The 25,209-nt window shown below is 45.0% G+C and overlaps 2 protein-coding genes across 2 annotated transcripts in view; one reads left to right on the top strand and one right to left on the bottom strand.

The window, feature by feature from the left end:
* The window catches only part of LOC141047041 (uncharacterized), a 49,821-nt gene extending 29,149 nt beyond the window's left edge, over positions 1–20,672 (bottom strand). The window contains exons 1-5 of the mRNA XM_073541967.1: positions 20,544–20,672; positions 20,235–20,414; positions 17,062–17,185; positions 16,881–16,978; positions 16,592–16,682 (exon numbers count right to left, since the gene is read on the bottom strand). Coding sequence (XP_073398068.1) covers positions 16,592–16,682; positions 16,881–16,978; positions 17,062–17,185; positions 20,235–20,414; positions 20,544–20,621 — 571 coding nt within the window. The 5' untranslated portion in view covers positions 20,622–20,672. The remainder of the gene's footprint in view (positions 1–16,591; positions 16,683–16,880; positions 16,979–17,061; positions 17,186–20,234; positions 20,415–20,543) is intronic.
* Positions 1–25,209, top strand: part of LOC141047266 (uncharacterized) — an 801,716-nt gene that overhangs the window by 350,168 nt on the left and 426,339 nt on the right. The gene's annotated exons all lie outside the window — the stretch shown is intronic.

Genomic DNA, 25,209 nt, shown 5'->3' with positions numbered 1-25,209 from the left:
GAAAATTACAGAAAATACAAGACTAATGTAAGCTGAACTGCTACAGTCTAATATCTTAAAGGTTACTTAAAGACAGGCTACCAATATGGATTCCTGATAGCCATTAACATTTTAGCACTACAGGTACCCAGAGGCGATACCACTTCGCCACACCTCGGCAAAACTAATCGACCACGAGCTGTCTGCAATGTTTTGTCGCTTTGGGCTACCAAAAGAGATCCTTACAGATCAGGGGACTCTTTTTATGTCTAAGGTGACCAACGAGCTATTTAAGCTGCTCTGGATTAAACAGCTACGCACGTCGGTGTACCACCCACAAATTGACGGGTTGGTCAAAAGATTTATTAAGACCCTTATGTACATGCTCAAAAGAGTGGTCCAGCATGACACTGTCACCGAGCCTCATGTAAGGGTGCAAATGAAACCGTACCGTGTGCCCGTGGTCCAGAGACAAGTCATCGTGAGTGAGGCAAGACAAATGCTCCGGCTAGCAGTAATTGAGGAGTGCCGGAGTGAGTGGACTAATCCCATTGTACTGATCCTGAAGCCGGACGGATCATTACAGTTCTGTAATGATTTCCGCAAGTTGAACATGGTGTCCCCATCAGACATTTGCGTCAGTGTACTTGGATAACATCATCATCTTTAGTAATGACTGGCATACCCACTTGTTCTGGGTACAAGCGGTAGTAGATTCGCACAGACGGCGAATCCGAAGAAATGTGCGATAGGGCTTGAGGAAGCCCAGTACTTAGGGTATGTGATTGGCTGTTGGGTTATTAAATCCCAAATAAATAAAATCGAGGCCATACAAAACTTGCCCAGACCTGTTACCACCAAACAGGTGAGACAGTTTCTCAGCACCACCGGGTATTACCAAAGGTTAATACCTAATTTCACTGGGAGAACAACACCCCTAACCGATCTCCTAAAGGGAAAGAAGTTGGTCATGGTTCGGTAGAACCCTCAGGCGGAGGAATTGTACCAATCCATGAAGTTGACGCTGCGTGGACAGCCCATCCTCATTAGCCCCAACTTCCAGAAACTGTTCATCATGCAGATGGATGCATATAACATTGGCCTAGGAACGTTCTTGTCGCAGGAGGTGAACGGAGAAGAACATCCGGTCACCTACCTGAGTAGGAAACTCACCCCGGCCGAGAAAAATTATAGCATAGTGGAGAAGTGCCTGGCCATTAAATGGGCCTTGAAGTCCCAACGCATTTATTTGCTCAGTCGACCGTTTGGCTTGGTGACGATCATTCACCCTTGGTCTGGATGAGAAATGACAAAGAGAAGAATGCTCGGGTCACCCGATGGTTTCTTTCTCTGCAAAATTACAATTTCACCGTAGAACATCGTGCAGGGAAGGCGCAAGTGAATGGGGATGCCCTGTCGTGGGCACCCTGTATGGTGACAAGTGTTCAACCCCACAAGTTTGAACAGAGGGGGGATATATGAGGAAGTAAGGGAGATCATATGCGAGGGTCGATATGTATCCCCCAAAATGCGCATAAAAGCACATTGAGACCGCTGGAGTGCATTGCAGTCACGGGAATAGCTGTGGTTGCAGTGCAGAATAAAAGTAAGTTTGGTCTTGGACAAGCTATTTGTTCAAGGCAGATCTAAGAAAACCCGACATGGTCTTTTATTTTTGGAGCGAACTACAGGATGGTAGTGGTGCAGTTCACTCCCTCCAGCCAGGTCTTACAAGTGGCCCATGGCCACAGATTCCATTTAAAGACCCTGCAGCAAAGGGTTGTGTGTGTCAGTCTTGGTTTGCAAACTGCAGAGCAAGTGACTCTGCAACATCCGGCTTGTGTGAAGTAACACAGCGCGAAGATGTGGAGAAATTGGGTCAGTGGGTACTCTTGTCTGCTGGCCGGCTGCCTTTAGCAAGACTGCATGGACCAGGGCTCATACCACTGAACACCCACTCTATCTCCCTATGGGTAATACACTACACAGACAATGCAGGGTTAGGGTAAAACAGTGTGGCAATGCTTTATTGAACCACAACACCCAATAGCAAACAGAACAATCCCAGCAATTACCCCCAAGATGGTGCACATTACAGGGTCTCACCCTTCTGCTGACTCGCCGGGATAATGGGAGATGATATGTCATAGCTCCCAGGGTCGCTATTCCACCTGTGATACACACACAGAAGAGGTAACAACAAGCGTAGGAAGATGACTAAGAACTGTTCATAGAGTGCATACAAGGTTCATAGCCAGTCGACACGAGAGTCACCACCTGGCTTATCCGACTATCTCCATGGAACCTGACGACCAGCGTGTCCCAAACTTGGCTTTCTCTAAACATATGCATGGTTTACAGATGGTCACTGGATCAGATCTGTGTCCTTCCAACCGGAGCCGAAAACCCCTAGGTTGATTTCTACAGAATCTTAGATCCGTGTCCCTCGTGATGGTGCCATGATGAATCTGCTCCAGTCCTGTCTCTCATCTGTTGAGTGTTATGTAGAATGGCCGACTGGTAGCTCCCTGTGTGATGAAAACTCCTCTCTGAGTCTTTTTATACCCAAGACATGTAAGCTATTTTTAGAATTTCCCAGTGTAGTTCAGTCCAGCATCACAGCCTTTCCCTATCTACTTTCAAAGTCAACAAACCGCTTCCAGAATACAATGCACAATTAAAATATCAGCACACAACAGTAAACAAAGATGCACACACATCATGTACAAGTTACTATTACAGACTTGCAAAGTAGGTAAATGGTACATCAGCTGTAAGTCTGTGTTCTTCATCCACCAGAAATAAACATTTAAATCCACAAGTCAATATACAGACAAAAAGGCAATTCTTCTTGGTTTGCAAAAACATAGCCATCTGGGAAATTGAATCATAGAATCATAGAATCGTAGAGTTGGAAGGGACCTCCTGGGCCATCTGGTCCAACCCCCTGCTCAAAGCAGGATTCGCTAAATCATCCCAGACAGATGTCTGTCCAGCCTCTGTTTGAAGACATCCATTGAAGGAGAACTCACCACTTCTCGTGGCAGCCTGTTCCACTCATTGATCACTCTAACTGTCAAAAAGTTTTTTCTAATATCTAATCTGTGTCTCCTCCCATTCAGTTTCATCCCATTGCTTCTAGTCTTTCCTTGTGCAAATGAGAATAAAGTTGATCCTTCTACAATGTGACAGCCCTTTAGATATTTGTAGACAGCTATTAAGTCTCCTCTCAGTCTTCTCTTTTGCAAACTAAACATTCCCAAATCCTGCTACCTTTCCTCATAAGACAGGGTTTGCAGACCGGTCACCATTCTGGTCGCTCTTTTCTGAACTTGCTCCAGTTTGTTGATGTCTTTTTTAAAATGTGGTGCCCAAAACTGGACACAATATTCCAGATGAGGTCTGACCAAAGAGGAGTAGAGGGAAATAATGACTTCACGTGATCTAGACTGTATGCTTCTGTTAATACATCCTAGAATTGCATTTGCCTTTTTTGCTGCTGCATCACACTGTTGACTCATATTCAGTCTGTGATCTATTAGTATACCCAAGTCTTTTTCACATGTGCTGTCACTTAGCCCTATTCCTCCCATTCTATATATGCTTTTTTCATTTTTATTGCCCAGATGTAGTACTTTGCATTTCTCCCTGTTAAAAACCATTCTGTTAGTTGCTGCCCACTTCTCCAGTTTATTTAAATCTTTTTGAATCCTCTCTCTCTCTTCTCTAGTATTAGCTATCCCTCCTAGCTTTGTGTCATCAGCAAATTTAATCAGTTTACCCTCAATTCCTTCATCTAAATCGTTGATAAAGATGTTGAACAATACAGGGCCCAGGACAGAGCCCTGTGGTACCCCACTTGAGACATTCTTCCAACTGGATGTGCAGCCATTTACGACCACTCTTTGGGTCCGATCACTAATATACTTTGGTTTCTTCACATTGCTCCAAAATCTTAATTAGCCAGATGTGATAGGATTCCGATCATCCAGTTTCCTTAGAGCATATTCCATGTGCTCTTTACGAAATAAACTCCTCACGAAATTGAAGAGTAACATCTGGTGTCCATTGGGTCCACGCATGGCTTCCTCCGCATTCCATGGTTCCTGGATTAAATCCCATTCAATCCATTGAAGCTGGCACAGCTCCCGTAGTTGTCGTTTCTTGTTACGACTATAAATCCACTCTGGTCCTCTTCCCAAGGCTGAGTTGGTGAGGTTGGACATGGTGGCATTCGAAACCTGCTGTGCATGCCTCATCACTGGTCTGCTGGGTCTGGTTGTATGCCTCTCTGGTTGTGGAGCTCTGGACGGCGTGTGAGAACACCAGTTCTGTTATGATTAGGTCACCTTCTCTACCTCAAACTCCAGATTACCCTTAAACAATACAGGATCAGCGGGCGCAGCCATGGGAACTACTGGCTCCACAAACCTTTTCAACAAAGATTTATGAAAAACTTTGTGAATCTTAAACGTTCCTGGAAGAGCCAAATGGAAAGAAACAGGATTAAGGATTTCCAAAATCTTATAAGGTCCAATGAACCTTGGCTTGAATTTTGGAGACGCAACTTTCATAGGAATATTTTTTGAGGACAACCAAACCATGTCACCCACTTTAAACCGGGGACCAATGGTCCTATGGCGGTTGGCAAACCGTTGGGCCCTCTCCTGAGAGTGAGACAACTTATCCACTACTTGAGCCCAAATCTGCTGCATTCTCTCTACCACAGAATCCACACCTGGGCAGGCCGAAGCCTCCACCTACCCTGAAGAAAATTGAGGATGAAACCCAAAGTTGCAGAAAAAAGGAGACATCAAAGAGGCAGAACTAGCCCTATTGTTTAGAGCAAATTCAGCCAAGGGCAAAAATGAGACCCAGTCATCTTGATCAGCAGATATAAAACATCTCAAATAGGTTTCCAAAGTCTGGTTTGTTCTCTCAGTCTGCCCATTGGTCTGAGGGTGAAATGCAGAGGAGAAAGACAATTACATTTCCAGTATAGAACAAAAAGCTCTCCAAAATCTGGAAACAAACTGGACTCCTCTGTCAGACACAATGTTCTCAGGAATACCGTGCAAATGAACCACCTGTTGTAAAAACAAGGGCACCAACTCAGAAGAAGATAGCAACTTCGGGAGTGGTACAAGATGGACAATCTTAGAAAACCTAACACAGATCACCCAGATAACCGTCATTCTCTGAGAGACAGGGAGATCAGAAATAAAATCCATTGAGATATGGGTCCATGGCCTCCTGGGCACCGGCAGGGGCATTAACAAACCACTAGAACGAGAACATTGTTTGGACCGAGAACAAGTCCCAGAGGACTGCACAAAATTCCTTACATCACGAGATAAAGCAGGCCACCAAAAAGACTGACTCACCCAATCTCTGGTACCAAAAATACCAGGATGACCAGCTAACATGGAGCAATGAATTTCAGACATTACTCTTCTCCTCCACTGGTCAGGGACATACAATTTCACCATAGGGCATCGTTCAGGTTTGTCCTCCTGAAATTCCTCCAGGGCAAGTCTCAAATCGGGTGAAATGGCAGAAAGAACCACACCCTCATTTAGAATGGTAGTAGGCTCGGTCACATCAAGAGAATCCGCAAAGAAACTTCTAGAGAGGGCATCCGCCTTAACATTCTTAGTGCCCAGCAGAAAGCCTGTCTAGGATTCAATCGCTTGGCTGATTCGAGATAGATCAAGTTCTTGTGGTCAATGAGGACCACAACTTGATGTCTGGCTCTCTCCAACCAATGTCTCCACTCTTCAAATGCCCACTTCATAGCCAACAATTCCCGATTCCCCACATCATAGCTACGTTCAGATGGGGAAAATTTTCGAGAAAAGAAGGTACAGGGATTCATCTTAGAGGTTACTGGATCTCTTTGAGACAAAACGGCTCCTGAAGCATCTATCTCCACCTGAAATGGGAGTTAAACATCAGTGTCATGGTCCAGTCCAGAGTTTATCTTCTGCTGTCTTCACTCTGGACTGGTCATGCGGGGGTTAATCTCCTCAGCCTCGTTCTGGAGCTAGCTGGGCTATTTCAGTCTCTCACAGCCTGCTGACCAGTGTTAGTGATAGCTCAAGCTTCCAGTTTAGAGCCTCTGACCCTTGTACCTTGGTGATCCTCCTGCCTTTGACTGATATTCATGAGTATGACCCAGACTGATCTCTGACCCCGTTTCTTGGAATTCGTCTCTGCTGTTACGTTACCTCTCTGGTATCTGACTCCCCGGCTTGTACCCTGACCACGTATTTCGCCTCACGTTTTGGACCCCGTGCTCATGTTCTGGCTTTCTGACACTCGGCTTTGTATTTTGACTACGTGTATTGCTGCTCCTTCTGGTACGTCTGCTCCTGCTAGTATCTGACTCGGTTCGTCTGACTATTCTCCCTCGTTACCTGTGGCACCTGTGCTGTTGCTAAGGGTTGCTGCTCTTAGTGTTTAACCTCTCTTCCCTCACCAGCTCCCCCTGGTGGAGGTTTCACTACATTATCACTAACCTATACATTTAAACGGGAATTTGCACTTTTTTTTTTCTTTGGTCATGGATCTGCTGCATAACTTGGCAGATCAAGTGTCCAGTTTGACGCAGATGGCGCAGAACTTTTCTGTGAATCATCAGTCCCTTGTCATATCTCAGACCCACTTACAGAAAGAACTGACTGAGACTATTAAAACCATGCAGGGAAACACCTCTCATATTGTTTGTCCACCAGGTGACTCTGTAGATGTTATTTTGCACTCTCCTGAACCCTCAGTTAAACTTCCTGACACATTTTCTGGTGAAAAGGATAAATTTCACATATTCAAGGAGAGTTGTAAATTATGGTTTTCTCTTAAGGCACTGTCACACTTAGCGATGCACCAGCGATCCCGACCAGCCATATGACGCGGTCAGGATCGCTGGTGCATTGCTAAGTGGTCGCTAGTGAGCTGCCACACAGGCAGATCTCACCAGCGACATAGCAGGGGTCGCTACTTACCTGTCAGACGAGGCGATTCTGATGTCCTCCTGCCCTCGTCCACGCGTCGCTCGTCGGCGCCACAGGAAGCTGATGACGAGAAACGGTCCAGGACGTTCTCACGCGATCAGCGATAATCAGCGGGGGAGACGGTCGGAGGTACTGTAAGTATCAGACATAGCGATATCGCTAGCAATATCGCTGCTACGTCACAAAGAAGAGTGACGTTACAGCGATATTGCTAGCGATATCGTTTAGTGTGACAGGCCCTTTAGACCCCGATCGTCTGGGGATGAGACTCAGTGGGTGGGGATTGTTATCTCCTTACTTAGGGAGGGTCCCCAATCCTGGGCTTTCTACTGCCCCTGAATGGATGTCGGTAGATAGGTTCTTTGAGGCCCTAGGACTTATCTATGATGAACCGGACCGTGTTAGGGTGGCAGAGGACACTATTATGGGTCTGGGGCAAGGGAAGCACTCAGCCGAATGGTACAGCTCCGAATTCCGTCGATGATCCACTGAGGTGTCCTGGGACGACTCTGCACTGAGATGTCTGTTCAGGAAGGGACTGTCGGATTGCTTGAAGGACGCTATGGCTCTTCATCCACCTCCCAGCTCATTGGAGGAGGCTATGACTCAGGCTATCCATATGGATCAGAGACTGCGGTAGAGAGGTGTTACTCAGCGAGGGTTTCCGTTTTTCCCTGCTAACCCTGATGTTTTGCTTCCATCTGAACCTATGGAGGTGGGAGCCACCAACCCCCAGGAAAAGGTGAGGAAACGGCGACGTGATGGAAAGTTGTGTTTTTACTGCGGAGATCCCGGACACTGGAAAAAAGACTGCCCCTCCTGTCCTCCGACTAACAAGCGGCTGAGTCTGGGTGATAATCATGGAGGTCACCCAGACTCTCAGGTACCTTTTTCTTCATTTTCAAAGATACTGCTAAAAGTGGAACTTGGTGTTGAGAACGGCTTTTTCCATACGTCGGCTTTTGTAGACTGTGGGTCATCCCTGAACCTGATTGAATCTAAGCTGGTGGCTCGCTGTAGATTAGGGACAGTTAGGTTGGGGACTCCCTTAAAAATTGTGGCTATTGACTCTACACCTCTCAGTAAGGATGGTCTCCATTTCATTTCTAAAGAATTCACCCTCAGGGTGGGGGCCCTACACCAGGAGCGCATGTCATGCTTTGTTTTGGATAACCTCCCTGCTGGCCTGGTGTTATGGTTTCCCTGGTTGCAACGGCATAACCCGGTTATTGACTGGGGGTCCCGGGATATTGTTAAATGGGGACCTGGTTGTTCTGAAAATTGTCTTGCTACTGTGTCTATGTCAACCGTCAGTCTGGAGGGTATTCCGGAGTACCTGAAGGATTTTGAGGATGTGTTCTCTGAAAAGGAGGCTGAGGTTCTACCACCACACCGCCCATTCGATTGTGCCGTGGATCATGTTCCCGGTGCCATATTTCCCAAAGCCCTGTTGTACAATCTCTCCGGCCCTGAGCGGTCTGCTATGAAGGAGTATATCTCTGAGAGACTCCGTAAAGGGCATATACGGCCATCTGTCTCTCCCGTGGCAGCGGGGTTCTTTTTTGTAAAAAAAAAAGGATGGTGGTTTACGCCCATGCCTCGATTTTTCGAGAACTGAATAAAATAACCATAAGAAACACTTATCCTCTCCCACTGATACCTGATTTGTACAATCAATTGTAGGGGGCCAGGTGGTTCTCTAAGTTGGACCTCAGGGGAGCATACAATCTCATCCGTATGCGGGAGGGGGATGAATGGAAAACCGTGTTTCTCACCTCTGAGGGTCTGTTTGAAAATTTGGTTATGCACTTCGGTTTGACTAAAGCACCAGCGGTATTCCAGAATTTCATTAACCATGTTTTTTCTGATTTTATTGGACGCTTTGTAGTTGTTTATATTGATGACATACTCATATATTCTTCTGATAGACAAAGTCATATGGGTCATCTTCATGCGGTTCTCCAGAGGCTCAGGGAGAACTCACTCTTTGCCAAATTGGAGAAATGTTCATTTTTTACTCAAGAATTGTCCTTTCTAGGGGTCATCCTGTCCGCCGAGGGGTTTCGTAAGGACCCTAAGAAGGTACAGGCCATTGAGGATTGGGTGCAACCCAGAAATCTCAAGGGTCCTCAGCGATTTCTGGGTTTCGCCAATTATTATAGAAAATTCATCAAGGGGTTCTCTCAAGTGGTCAAACCCCTCACTGATCTCACCCAAAAGGGGGCAGATATCAAAAACTGGTCAGCTCCAGCTGTGGCGACATTTTCTTTGTTAAAAGAATGCTTCATGACTGCACCGGTACTGGTTCAACCTGACTTGTCTAAACCATTCATCATAGAAGTGGATGCCTCTGAGGTGGGAGTGGGGGCTGTGTTGTCCCAGGGGCCCACCACAGTAACTAACTTAAGACCCTGTGCCTTGTTTTCTAAAAAAATTTCCTCTGCTGAAAGAAATTATGATGTGGTTAACCGAGAGTTGTTGGCCATTAAATTGGCTTTTGAAGAATGGAGGCATTTTTTGGAGGGGGCTGTCTATTGTATCACTGTCATTATAGATCACAAGAACCTGTCTTACATCGAATCCGCCAAACGTCTGACTCCGAGACAGGCAAGGTGGTCACTTTTTTTTTTCCCGATTTCAGTTTTCTATCACTTTCAGACCAGGTTCCAAGAATGTGAAGGCGGATGCCTTGTCTCGCAGCCTAGATCCGGTATCGCCTCCTTCCTCCATTCTGCAGCACGGGGTGGTGGTGGCTGTGGTGTCCCCGAGATTGGAGCAGGAGATTCGTGAGGCCCAATCTCTCTCTCCTCTGTCCATACCTGAAAATAAGCTCTTTGTGCCTGTCCAGTATCGGTTAAGGGTGCTTCGGGAGTTCCACGACTCAGCTCTGAGTGGGCATCCTGGAATCTCGGCCACTCGTAAAGCCATCACTAGGCTGTTCTGGTGGCCCTTGTTGACTTCTGACGTCACTAGTTTTGTGTCCTCCTGTGAAATTTGTGCCCGTGCTAAAGCCTCCCACAACCGGCCGGCCGGGGAATTGGTGCAACTGCCAATTCCGGATAGACCGTGGACTCACCTGTCCATGGATTTTATCACCGATCTCCCACACTCTAATGGCAAAACCTTGATCTGGGTAGTTGTGGATAGTTTCAGTAAACAAGCACATTTTGTACCCTTAACGGGCTTTCCTAATGCTGAGACTCTATCTAAGGTATTCATTGAGCATGTGATTCGGTTGCATGGTGTGCCTGTCAGTGTGGTGTCTGATAGAGGGGTGCAATTCGTGACAAAATTCTGGAGAGCTTTTTGTAAAAGGCTGGGCATCAGTCTGACCTTTTCATCGGCCTACCATCCCGAGACCAATGGTCAGACTGAAAGGACCAATCAGTCTTTGGAGCAGATCCTGCGGTGTCTTGTCACATCCAGACAGGATGATTGGTGCTCTGTGATACCTATAGCGGAATTCGCCTTCAATAATCGTGTCAATCAGTCTACTGGTACTTCTCCTTTCTTCTGCAACTATGGGTTTCACCCTCATTTTGGTGAATTCTCCAGACTAGATTCGGTGTCTCCAGGGGCTGATTCGGCCTTTTTGCGGTTGGAGGAGGTTCAGAGAAATATTGGGGAGGCTCAGGGCAAATATAAATTTTTTGCGGATAAAAGACGCTTGGTGGGGCCGACTTATCAGGTGGGGGATAAGGTATGGTTATCCACCAAAAACATAAGGCTGAGAATTCCCTCTGCTAAGTTGGGTCCCAAGTTTATTGGTCCGTTTGAGATTTTAGAGGTGATTAATCCTGTGGCCTTACGCCTGCGTTTGCCTCCGTCATTACGGATTCCTAATGAGTTCCATAAGGCGCTTCTGAAGCCGTCGGTGCCTTCCTCTGATGAGTCTCCCTCGCACCTGCCGCCTGTTATGGTAGATGGTCAGACCGAGTACGAGGTGGAACAGGTGGTGGATTCTTGTATGCTCCGTCGTTCGCTTCAGTACTTGGTCCATTGGAAAGGATATGGTCCTGAGGATCGGTCATGGGTGCCGGCGCGTTCGGTCTATGCGGATCGGTTGGTCCGGGCCTTTCACGCTCGTCATTCAGGGAAGCCTGGGGGTCCAGTGGCCCCCCATTGAGAGGGGGTACTGTCATGGTCCAGTCCGGAGTTTATCTTGTGCTGTCTTCACTCCGGACTGGTCATGCTGGGGTTAATCTCCTCGGCCTCGTTCTGGAGCTAGCTGGGCTATTTCAGTCTCTCACAGCCTGCTGACCAGTGTTAGTGATAGCTCAAGCTTCCAGTTTAGAGCCTCTGACCCTTGTACCTTGGTGATCCTCCTGCCTTTGACTGATATTCACGTGTATGACCCGGACTGATCTCTGACCCCGTCTCTTGATATTCGTCTCTGCTGTTACGTTCCCTCTCTGGCATCTGACTCCCCAGCTTGTACCCCGACCATGTATTTTGCCTCTAGTTTTGGACCCCGTGCTCATGTTCTGGCTTTCTGACTCTCGGCTTGGTATTTTGACTACGTGTATTGCAGCTCCTTCTGGTACATCTGCTCTTGTTAGTTTCTGACTCGGTTCGTCTGACTATTCTCCCTCGTTACCTGTGGCACCTGTGCTGTTGCTCAGGGTTGCTGCTTCTTAGTGTGCAACCTCTCTTCACTCATCAGCTCCCCCTGGTGGAGGTTTCACTACAATCAGGTTGCCGTAAGACAGGAGCAGCAGTGAATCTCCGCTTAAGCTCCTGAAACGCCGAGACTGCCTCTGGAGACCAATTCACCACATCAGCACCCTTTTTGGTCAAATCCGTCAGTGGTTTAACAATACCAGAAAAATTACTTATGAATTTATGGTAGAAATTAGCAAAACCCAAAAACTTCTGGAGAGCCTTCAAGGAAGTGGGCTGAATCCAATCATAAATGTCCTGGACCTTGGCCAGGTCCATTTCAATAGCAGACGGGGTCAAAAGGAATCCCAAAAATTAAATCTTTTGTACGCCAAAGAGACATTTTGATCCCTTAACATACAGAGCATTTTCTCTCAAAATCCGGATCACAGTCCGAACATGTTCCACATGAGAATCCCAATCACTGGAAAAAATCAAAATATCATCCAAATAAACGATCAAAAACTTATCCACAAAGTCTCGGAAAATATTGTTCATGAAAGATTGGAAGACGGAAGGGGCATTAGTGAGCCCAAAAGGCATCACTAGGTACTCAAATATCCCTCAGGAGTATTAAACGCCATCTTCCATTCATCATCTGGCTTGATGCGAATAAGATTATAAGCCCCCCTAAGGTCAAGCTTGGTAAACCAACTAGCACCTTTCACTCTGGAAAATAAATCAGAAATCAAGGGTAACGGATACTGATATTTAACAGTGATTTTATTAAGGAGACGATAGTCAATACATGGCCTTAATGAGCCATCTTTCTTGGCCACAAAATAAACCCAGCAACTAAAGGTGAAGACGGTCTGATATGATCCTTCTCCAATGATTCCTTGATATAAGATCGCATAGCATCATGTTCAGGTACACATAAGTTGAAAAGCCGACCCTTGGGAAATTTACAACCGGGCACTAACTCAATCGCACAATCATAACTCCTATGAGAAGGCAAAGACGCGGACTTACTCTCACTAAATACATCAAAAAAATCAGCCAAATAGTCAGGAACATCATGAGACTGGGGAAAGGTGGAGAAAACAGGAGTGTCACTAAGAACACATTGACAACCCCAACTAACCACAGACACAGATTTCCAATCCAGAACAGGATTATGGGTTTGCAACCAAGGAAAACCCAGTACAATAGTATCATGTAAATTGTGCAACACTAAAAATTTACAATTCTCTTGATGGTCCAGGGCGACCCGCATTACCACCTGGGTCCAACACTGGGGTTTATTCTCTGCCAAAGGGGTAGCATCAATCCCCCTCAAGGGAATAGGGGTTCTCAGAGGCACCATGGGGAAACCACAACGCTTGGCAAAGTCAAGATCCATCAGATTCAGAGCTGCTCCTGAATCAACAAAGGCCTTAGCAGAAAAAGTAGACAAGGAGCAGATCAAGGTAACTGCCAACAGGAGCTTAGGCTGTACACTGCCTACCGCAAATGCATGAGCAAAACGTTTTTCCCACTTAGGGCAGAAAGAAATAATATGAGAGGCGTCCCCACAAAAGAAGCATAACTTATTACGCCTCCTAAACTCCTGATGTTGCGCCCTAGACAAAGCCCTATCACATTGCATGGGCTCAGAAGTTTGTTGGAAAGGCAACACCGCCTCTCGCATAGTTTTACGTTCACGTAAACGCCGATCAATTTGAATGGCTAATGACAGAGTCGTTAAGACCAGGGGGGACAGGAAATCCCACCATAATATCTTTTACATTTTCTGCCAGACCTTTCCGAAAAAGAGCTGCTAGGGCGTCATCATTCCATTTAGTAAGTTCCACCCACTTTCGGAATTTTTGACAATATAAATCTGCCGCTTCCTGACCCTGGTTCAATGCCAATAAAGTTTTCTCAGCTTGATCAATAACATTAGGTTCATCATACAGCAACCCCAGAGCTTGAAAAAACACATCCACATTAGCCAGAATAGGATCCCCAGGTGTCAGAGAAAAAACCCAGTCCTGAGGGTCGCCGCACAACAGAAGACAATTTTAACCTGCTGTACCGAGTTCCCCGAGGAATTAGGTTTCAAGGCAAAAAAACAGTTTACAATTATTATTAAAGTTCAAAATTTTAGACCAATCCCCAGAAAATACATCAGGAATAGGGATTTTCGGTTCTACAGAAGATGATTGAGCGAGATAGGCAGAAATTCCCCAAACTTCAGCAGCCAACTGCTCAACACGATCAGACAATTGCTTAGTCTCCATTAAAGAAAAAATCCTCCTACGGCCTCCAGAGAAAAAGAGGAAAAAAATATATAAAAAATTCTGACACTTTTTTTCTTACAATTTTTCCTTTCTTTAGAGTACCCTAGAATCTACAGTTTTTAGGCTGGTGATTCTGTTATGATTAGGTCACCGAGGAGGATAGCCGGGGAATAAGCTAGGCAACCATAAAACCAGAAAGGTTGGTAACTAAGCGGATTGCAGACCCCAAAAACTAACAACACAACTAGAATTAGCCGTGGGACGTACCTACGATGCCCTAGCCGCCTTGGCACAGCCAAAGAGTTAACTAAGCCTAAAGCAAGAAAGGGGAAAGCTAAACTGCCCCGGAGTAGAACCCCAAAGGAATAGATAGCCCCCAAACATATATTGCCGGTGAGACAAGATGAAGCACAAACTCAAGCAGAAAATAGAGAAAGCAAATGATGGGGCTCAAACTGTCTAGATAGGACAGGAAAGATACTGTCTACAATCACGCAAAAAACCCTAAGAAAAATCCAACATGTCTGACATGCAAAAATCCTGAGGCCACACGACCTCTCCCCCACTAGATCAGAATTCTGGTGTGAACTGGAGGCAAAACAAAAGATACTGATATAACAGAGGACTAGCAATACTGAACAGACTGACATAAGCTGTGGCATATGGAACGGGGTCCAGCACTGATCCCAGCAGGGAACAATGCTGAACCCACACAGCAAAGCAGAAAGCTGAGAAAGGCAAAAACTGGATCAAATGCAAAAGATTCCAGCAAACAAATAACTTATCTGAACGATGCAGGACCAAGCAGGGGGCAAGTGGACTTCAAAATGCACAGGAAGAAAACCAAATCACCAGCAACAACTGAGGGAAGCTTGCTGACTTAAATCTTCCCAGTCTGTAACACCTGACCTCCAATCATCCTCTTCAGGTGATTGACTTCTGTCAACCGGACCAGCTCCATTACCTGCAGCAACCACCAGAGGGAGCCCAAACTCAGAAGTCAGGTCAAAAGTGTTCACAACACAGTCCCCTGCAGCTCCCCCCGGTTCCGCTGGGCTGAGTAGTATCCCATTGCTGCCACCAATTGTGGAGAAACGCGGTCAGTGGGTGCTCTTGTCTGCTGACCCAGCTGCCTTTAGCAAGACTGCAAGGACCAGGGCTCATACCACTGAACGCCCGCTGTATCTCCCCATGGGCAATACACTACACAGACAATGCAGGGTTAGGGTAAAACAGTGTGGCAATGCTTTATTGAACCACAACACCCAATAGCAAACAGAACAATCCCAGCAATTACCCCCAAGATGGTGCACATTACAGGGTCTCACCCTTCTGCTGACTCATCGGGATAATGGGAGATGATACGTCAGAGCTCCCAGGGTCGCTATTCCACCTGTGATACGCACAGAAAACAGGTAATGACAAGCATAGGGAGATGACAGAGAACAGTCCTGTGTTCTTTCAGCCGGTCCGATATACCCTCAGTTGAGATCCTGAAGAATTCGCCGGGATAATGGGAGATGATATGTCAGAGCTCCCAGGGTCACTATTTCCACCTGTGATACACACACACAGAGAAGAGGTAACGACAAACGTAGAAAGATGACCGAGAACAGTCCATACAAGGCCAGTTGACACGAGAGTCACCACCTGGCTTATCCGACCATCTCCATGGAACCAGGCGACCAGGACCAGCGGGTCCCAAATGTGGCTTTCTCCAAACATATCCATGGTTCAGAGATGGTCACTGGATCAGATCTGAGTCCTACAACCGGAGCTGGAAACCCCTAGGTTGATTTCTATAGAATCATGGATCCTTGTCCCTCGTGATGGTGCCATGATGAATCTGCTGTAGTCCTGTCTCTCGTTCGTTGAGTATTTTGCAGAAGGGCCGACTAGTAGCTCTGTGTGATGAGAACTCCTCTCTCAATCTTTTTATACCCGAGGCATGTACACTATTTGTAGAATTACCCAGTGTCCTTCAGTCAACAAACTGCTTCCAGAATACAATGCACAATTAGCACATCAGCACACATCAGTAAACAAAGATACACACACACTATATACAAGTCACTATTACAGACTTACACAGTACGCTAAATGGTATATCAGCTGCAAGTCTGTCTTCTTGACCCATCAGAAATAATCATTTAAAACCACAAGCCAATATACAGATAAAAAGGCGCAATTCTTCTAGGTTTGGGAAATTAAGATATACTCTGGTTTCTTCACACAATGGAAGCAAAAATGCTTGGCAACCCTCAGAGTGACACGGCGCTGCAGTCGCCCACAGCAAAAGGTCTCGGTTACGGACTATTTTGACGTCTCGGCTGCGATCCAGAGGATGTCGTATGCTTTGCCTTTGTAAGTGTTGGACAGTAAAGAAATTTTGCTTTGAACTTTACTGGGTCACTGCGTCATTGCTGCATGGTGTGAACACTGCCACACTACAGCTGACATTTGGCTTTCAATTTTACAGATCTGGGCAGGTAACGTCTTCGAATTTAGGAAGGTGGATCGTCAAGGTTGAAATTTTTATAGAAGGGCTTTCGAAGCCCAATGTCACTTGAACAGTTATTGGTGAAGGAGAATGTTGTGGTCTAGAGGCAAAATAGTGATCACACAATTGTGATACGGCCGCACTACACCACCGATAAAGCAGCCATAACCGGTGACTGAGAATAATCTGCGACTTCTCTACATTTAGTGATTACTACTCACCTGGGTAGTCATATGTAGGAATCTTCTCTTTACTCCGCTCATCACCCCTCACATATGTCTCTGTAGTATTAATATGGGTCAGATCTTCACCCTGAAACAAATATTGTAAAAGTCACAGACAGATGGAGAAGTCACATCTATGATCAGCTCTAATCCTGCCATCTCCACCGTTCTCATTAAAAAAGTATAAAACATATAATACTGGTGGATAAAACAAGACTGAGCACAAGACCTTCACAACCAACTACACATCATAGGGGAGATCTTATGACACTTTCTGTCCGTCTACCTGATGATCCTGAGGAACATTTTGATCTTCTTGTTTACAGTCCTGTGGAAGAAGAGGACGGGGACATCTCTCTGGTGTTGTCCTCTTACTCGATAGTTCTGGAGGAAACATATACAGGGACTAAATTCATTAATTCCATACAGGTAACTATGGACCATGTGTATTTAGTCCTGTCTATTACCTGGTGATGTGAGGGGCTGGGGAACCTCCATCATGACGTCCTTGTACAGATCTTTGTGTCCTTCTAAATACTCCCACTCCTCCATGGAGAAATAGACGGCGACATCCTGACACCTTATAGGAACCTGACACATACAATGATACCAGTAGTGATATATCACCATGTACACTGCTATGGAAGGTGCCAAAGTAGGTTCCCACACCATAGATTAATCTGTAAAGAACTCGGCACTCAACTTAATGAACTTAGTGATTAATTTTTAATGTTATTCAGTGGTTGTATTGAACAAACAAAAATGTTTTGGTCAATTCAGACCTTCCTCAGTTACCACAAATAATCAAATTAATAAAATGAACAACAAAATAACAAAACAACAAAAAGTATATACAAAGTATGAACATAGTCAATATGGTAAAAGTATGATAATACAGGTAATTGAGACCACATAACACCCAGTTCAGTATAACAGAATGATGATGTAGAAAAAAGTGAGAAGAATGGAATAGCAGGGATAATATATCCCAATAGTAAGATGTAATACGGACACCCATTAAATGAGATCGGAAAAATGGCTATTAGTGAATCATTACAATATATATAATCATACTGAAGAGTGAGGAAAAATAGAATGGAAGTAAAAAATGGAGTAAAAAGAAAGGGGGTACTCATTCAGGTTCACTAAATGGACTGTATCCTATGAAAATTGTCAATTCATGATCAGGGACAAATAGATCTGTATATAGAACCACATGATTAGGAAGAGAATCTCTATGCATTGCGTATATTACTTATATTAAGTATCTACTCCATTAGGAATAAGGTACACTCCTGCACAATGGCACCATTGGTGGTATAATGGGGATCTACAGAACAGGTAAGAAAAAATAAACAAACATATATAAATATATATGCATCCAGATAGAGGCCAATAATTAAAGTATAGCAGACTTTGCATCCTTTTGAGAGGGTGTCCACACCCGACGTGGCGTCCACCGCAGGTCGTCGGTGTCTGACTGTATGCTCCCATGGTAAAGAAAAGGGGAAGAAGCGGGACCGATGACGGCTTGGAGCAAATCACCGACGGGTAAGGAGACCCAGATGGGACGTTACCGGAAGAAAATGGCTGTGCGTTCCGGAAGTTCTATTCTGCGTTCCACCAACAGGTCTATGCGTGTCATAGTGTTCCAAAGACCTGAAGTACTGGAGAAAATGGTCCCTATGATGTGTAACGATGCATACAAAGGCGGCAGTAAATAGTAAAGTGCAGAGATATGCAGGTATAGCTGTGTGAAAAATAGGTCACGAAGAACAGGAAATTTCTTTAAGTATTCAATAAATACGGCTCTAGACAAGAGGAGAAGAGAATATATGTTAGTAATCTGTTATGTTAAAATAGAATCACAGGAATAACTATTCCAATGGTCATGTACATATGATAATGAAAAACCAGGATAATATGTGATAGTACATAATTAAGACCACAGAGAATCATGCGGTTTTCCATGTCAATAAAATTGATCAAATAAAAGGATTATAGATCATACTCCCTATTTAAACATTTGGGGGTCAGAATATCCAGTGTGTGGATCCAATAAACTTGCCGTCTTTTTAGTGGTCCTATCAGATCAACACCCCGTCTGGGTGGAGGAACCTGCTCAAGAACTTGAAATTTTAGTTGGCTAATTCTATGGCCCTGTGTGATGAAGTGATGGGGGATACTGTAGGTAACAGAAGATTTTTACAACGAATCGTAGACTTGTGTTTTGATATACGGTCTTTAACTGATTGTGTAGTCTCCCCTACATATAAAAGGCCACAGGGGCATCTTATGACATATACAATGAAAGATGTCTCACAGGTAAAATAGCCATGAATTTTAAAGGGCTTTCCTGTTTGTGGGTGATAATAAACTGTATTGCCTTTAGAGACCTTGCTGCACTGACTGCAATTGAGGCATGGAAAGGTGCCTGACCTGGGATGATGTAGAAAGAGCTGTGACTGTTTGGAATGGTTGCCGCCAATATCAGCCCTAACTAGGGAATCCCTTAAATTTTGTGCTTGTCTGAAACACGGTAAGAATGGTTGACTAAGCTCTGCAATATTAGGCTAGGCCGTATGTAGTAGGGGCCAGTGTTTCCGAATCGCTTTATGTAAAATGTAAGCGTAGGGATGAAATGAGTGTACGAATGGGATCCTATTCGTGGATCTTTCAAGTATAGTGGTCCGTACTGTTTTGGATTCATTCAGAATCGAGTCAGGATACCCTCTCTCCCTAAATTTTACGTGCATCTCGAGGTGCATAAGTGTACCTTATTCCTAATGGGGTAGGTACTTAATATAAGTAATATACACAATATATAGAGATTCTCTTCCTAATCATATGATTCTATATACAGATCTATTTGTCCCTGATAATGGATTGTAAGTTTTCATAGGATACAATTCAGTTTCGGGAGACTCTTAAAGAAGAAGTTACAGGTCTGTGAGAGCCAGAAATCTTGATTGCTTGTTTCTGACCAAATACTTATTTTCCACCATAATATGCAAATAAAATGAAAAAAAAACAGACAATGTGATTTTCTGGATTTTTTTTTCTCAGTTTGTCTCCCATAGTTGAGGTCTACCTATGATGTAAATTACAGACGCCTCTCATCTTTTTAAGTGGTGGAACTTGCACTATTGCTGACTGACTAAATACTTTTTTGCCCCACTGTATATTATAATGATTCACTAATAGCCATTTTTCCAATCTTATTTAATGGGTGTCCATATTACATCTTACTATTGGGATATATTATTCCTGTTATTCCATTCTTCTCACTTTTTTCTACATCACCATTCTGTTATACTGAACTGGGTGTTATGTGGTCTCAATTACCTGTATTATCATACTATTGACATATTGACCATGTTTATACTTTGTATATACTTTTGTTGCTTTGTTATTTTATTGTTAATTTTATTAATTTGATTATTTGTAGTAACTGATGAAGGTCTGAACTGACCGAAACGTTTTTGTCTGTTCACTACAACCACTGGATGACATTAAAAATTCATCATTAAGTTCATTAAGTTGAGTGCCGAGTTCTTTATAGACATACAATGATACAGTCATCCCCCCGATCCCTTCATAGCGTTACTGTATAATGTCCCAGCATTCCCAGCAGTGTCACCTCTCCAGTCAGCAGCTCAATCATCTTGTAGGCGAGTTCTAGGATCTTCTGTTCATTGACGTCCTCATATAACAGGGGGTTACATGAAGGTTTTGGGATTGGGCTCAGGGGTCTTCCCCATCCCTCAGACACAGGGTCCTGACAGCGCTCACTAGAGGTCTTCTTCACTACCGTGTAATCCTGGTTATGGAGAGACACAATAATAAATCTCACTACAGACATTTCCAGAGTCCTCACCTCTCCAGTTCTGTCCATCTGTTATTCCCATAGATAAGAATGATGTCATGTGACGTCATCAGAATCTCTCACCTCTCCAGTAAGCCGGAAGAGGATCTCTAGGGTGAGGTGTAGTATCCTCTCCGCCATCTTGTCTCTGTCCACATCCATCCTTGATGGGTAATTCAGAAAAATTCTCTTATATAGAAGATCTTCACTGAGAGGATCCGATATGAAAAGGAGAAACAAAGAGTAAATTTATGCCATTAAAAGTTAAATGCAAAATTTTACTGACATCAATATCACAAAAAGTTAAATCAACATATAAACAAATATAATGGCTACAAATACAAATCATTTTGTATCCCAATCCGGCTTTAAACTTCTCCACAACAGTATCACGGACCTGCCTGTTGTGTTCCTTGGTCTTCATGATGCTCTCTCTGCATCAAACAGAACCCTGAGACTATCACAGAGCAGGTGCATTTATACGGAGACTTGATTACACACAGGTGGATTATATTTATCATTATTAGTCATTTAGGACAATATTGGATCATTCAGAGATCCACAATGAACTTCTGGAGTGAGTTTGCCGCACTGAAAGTAAAGGGGCCAAATAATATTGCACACCCCACTTTTCAGTTTTTGAACTTCCACAAATATTTAAAATAACCAATAAATTTCGTTCAACTTCACAATTGTGTCCCACTTGTTGTTGATTCTTCACCAAAAATTTACATTTGGTATCTTTATGTTTGAAGCATGATATGTGGGAAAAGGTTGAAAAGTTACAGGGAGCCGAATACTTTCACAATGAACTGTACTCAGACGGGTCTCGCATGTTAATACCTGGCACCTCCACCGGCACTCGTATCGGAGCGTGTGGCCGCATAGCAATACATGCAGCTGCACGCTCCGCTCCAGAGTGCCGGTGGCAGTGCCAGGTTTTAACATGCGAGACTCGTCCGAGTTTCTCACATGTGTGATCTCGGCCTTAAAGTTACGTGCAATCCAACTTGGCTAGAGATAAGGGAAGAGCTTCTGAATAGTCAGGGTCTCTCTGATGGACATAATTTAACACTATGGGCACCATGTCACCTCTCCCATGTGCAGCACCATGTCACCTCTCCCATGTGCAACACTGTGTCACCCCTCCGATGTGCAGCACCATGTCACCCCTCCCATGCTCAGGACCATGTCACCCCTCCCATGCTCAGCACCATGTCACCCCTCCCATGCGCAGCACCATGTCACCCCTCCCATGCGCAACAACATGTCACCCCTCCCATGTACAGCACCATGTCACCCAAACATCCCATACACATGGGGAAAAAAAAGACCACCATAAACTCACCTCGGTCCCATTCCCCGGATCTCTGCTTCTCTCTCTGCCTCCGGTGCACAGACTCTCCGGAGTACACAGTTGATGCAATGAAATGATGTCATCGCATCAGCTGTTTCACAAGCTGAATGGTGGAGTCAGCGGCGCAGTGCAGATGGAGACAGCGATCAGGAGGGCACAGTGCGGCCCGTGGACCTCCTATTTTCCAGCCCCACAGCTGTCTCAGTCCATGGGCCGGACTGGGACAGCCATAGGGCCAGATGTGGGCCGCGGGCCGCACTTTGCCCAGGTCTGATGTAGTATATTGTAATTCTGTGAAGTCAAGGACATTATTTTGAATTTGCTAATTAGGGCAGTGATATGGCAGTTGTTAATCTACACAATTAAAAGTGTGCATCTGATAGTATGCTCTATCAGATGAGAAGGTGTATAAGTAGTAAGAAATCCGTGTGGCAATTATAAAATTTTCCCATCCATGAAAGACATCAGACTTTAATTTATCTCAGCGTCCATCTTGAAAAAGGACAACTTTATTTCACAACCAACAATACAGAGGAAAGAGCTGCTCGACCACCTAATACATTAACAGCTTTTTTTCTCCTGCATCACGCAGATCCATTTGAGAGGAGTTTATTCTATTTAGACTTTCTAAAAATAATTTGAAAAAAGTATTTTGCAAGAGTAAACAAGGTGCAAAAGGTCCAAGGATGGGACAGATGTTCCAGTGATGCTCTTAGATGCGTGTATACAATTCATCCAAACAACGCAGAGTGTTACTACCTACGTTTATTGCCTCATGCTGTCCGCTGTCCCACGTCTTTCACACACTTAAAAACAGTTGATGGTGAACTGTGCTAAACTTACAGTGAGGCCAAAAGCGAGGTCTGATGGAGGATGGTCCACACTGGGACATTGCAGGAGGCGTCCCTCACTCACTTTCCACCTCACCCTCAAAGCCTGGTCCCTATAATAACTCCAACCTGTGTACCTTCCAATCCCCGGGCTCTATGGGACTGAGAATATCCTAGAGAAGATATTCATAGAGAGCACAGGAGAGATAATCCAGACATAGACATAAATGTCACTGCCCACATATTCAACAAAGTCCTCCTGACTCCAGAAGAAAGGAGCGAATGTATCAGTAGTAAAACTAATAGAATTAGGCAGGGATCACACTACCTTGTGTGATACGAGAAACTCGCACAAGTCTCTCGCATCAACACCCGGCGCTGCCACCATCACTCAGTACTGGAACGGCAGCTGCATAGAAATGCATGCAGCCGCAGCTCCGGTTCTGAGTGCCGGCAGCAGCGCCGGGTGTTGGATGCGAGAGACTCATGCAAGTTTCTCGCATCACACACGGTAGTGTTTACCAGCACCAGCTCTACAAGCCTTTGGTGTTTTGGACAGAGATATTCTGCAAGAGAAAAGCTCTGATCTGGAAAACTTGAAAGAATGTCTAGAGATGTGTGAACACAACTGAAATGTTCGGTGTTTGGACAGGACAGTCACTGCTCAGGCCTGAACGCAGAATACAAACTTTCTGCTTAAGTCCAGGGCAGTGTTCAGGAGAAGTCCGTGGTGGTGGTGGTGGAGAGGAGAGTGAAAACTTTTTTTCCTTCTTAGCAGTTTGGATATCCATTATTTTCAATAGGGTTTGGGTTCTGGTGGAAGTTTGGGTGCTTCCATTTCTCAATCTCTAAATTTGTCACAATAAATAAGCCTCTTTTGGTTGATGACCACAGATCGGCGTATTTGGAAATTATGGCTCAGATTCCAAGTGGAAATGGGAGACTGTTTTTCCATGATGCCCCAGGAGGAACCAGTAAAACATTAATTTGCTTCTAGCAGAAATTTGCTCAATCAATAATATTGCTCCGGCCGCTGCATCGTCTGGGATTGTGGCCGCTCTCTTAGATGGAGGCCGCATGGCTCATTCAGCACTAGGATCACCCCTGAATCTAGCACTCATCGAAACTCCCGTCTGTAATATCACTAAGGGCTCAGGGAAAGATAAATATTACAGCCCTGCAAATTAATTGGGATGAATGTACCATGGGGCACAACAAAGCGGTTGAGGTCCTTGATTGCACCTTGAGAGATCTGCAAGAATCCAATCACTTAATGGGGGAATTGTTGTACTTTTTGCAGGTGACTTCTACCAAACGTTACCTGTTCTTTATGGAGCAACTCCAGCAGACGAGCTGAACGGCTGTATAACATCTTTTTCTCTATGGAGACATATTCAGAATCTAACTCTGACTCCTAATATGCAAGTTCACGTGATGGGAAATACTACTGCGGACAAATTTACCCGCCATCTACTTTGCCTCGAAAACTACTGATTCCACTACTGGCTTAATTTCCTTCCCAGAAGACTTTTGCAGAATGTCGTCCTCGGCACTGGAGGTCACTGACCAAGTTTTTCCTGATATTTGTAACAATTATTATACCCATCAGCGGCTTTGTGATTGCACAATCCTAGCACCTAAACACAACAGTGTCAGCTCCATAATCTACAGATACAGGGGAGACGGCCCGACCCAGAGACCACAGACAGGTCCATTGCTTCAGTCAGGGAGATTGGGGACCCGGAATGTCCCCATTGGAGTTCCTGAATTCTGTGGGGTCTCCTGGATGTCACCGCAGGGGCTCACTATAAGGATAGGAGCTCTGATAATGTTACTGAGGAACCTTCACAACAAATTATGTAACGGCACAAGGTAGTGGGGCCACTATTCTTATGGGAAACTAAGGGGGAAATGTTTCCATTCCACGTATCCCCCCTCGTTACCAAGCGACAGGTCCCCAATTATAGATGTCTGCAATTTCCAATCCAACTTGTATTTACTATGAGCAGAAACAAAGCACAAGGTCAATCACTGACAGGAGCCGCAGGAGTCTGGGGGCAGAGGTCACATGGGGAACTCTACGCTGCTTGTTTTGGCGCGGTGACCCCAAAATCTCCATATATGAGAGGAAACGCTGCTTACCAGAAAGCTCCAATAGATGACGGTCTATAATCAGTCTGACCCCTCTGTCCGCAGCTGTTACGTCACTATTCACACCACAAAGGGACCCCAAAAGAGTCTCCTCAGTGCTGAAGGGGTTAATGTCCCCTACGCCCAGTAGTGAGGAATCTCCAGCACCTACCTCCACCCGCAGAGCCGCACTCCACATATATGGCCGCTCTGTGCGCACAGGACCTGTGATGAGGTCACAGGAGGGGAGGAGTCAGGAGTCACATGATCAGGGGCCTCAGTGTATGCAGGACTCTGCTGTGCTGGTTGTCATGGTGCTGGATGAGGGGAAATTTATGTGTGGGGTCAGGACTAGTGATGAGCAAGCACTAAAATGCTCGGATGCTCGTTGTTCGGGTCAAGCAAATTGGAATACTCGGGTACTCGGACAGAA

This window comes from Dendrobates tinctorius, unplaced genomic scaffold (assembly GCF_039654945.1).
Source record: "Dendrobates tinctorius isolate UK_male_01 unplaced genomic scaffold, ASM3965494v1 ptg000126l, whole genome shotgun sequence".
Lineage (NCBI taxonomy): Eukaryota > Metazoa > Chordata > Amphibia > Anura > Dendrobatidae > Dendrobates > Dendrobates tinctorius.
This window is presented reverse-complemented; position numbering and strand designations above follow the sequence as displayed.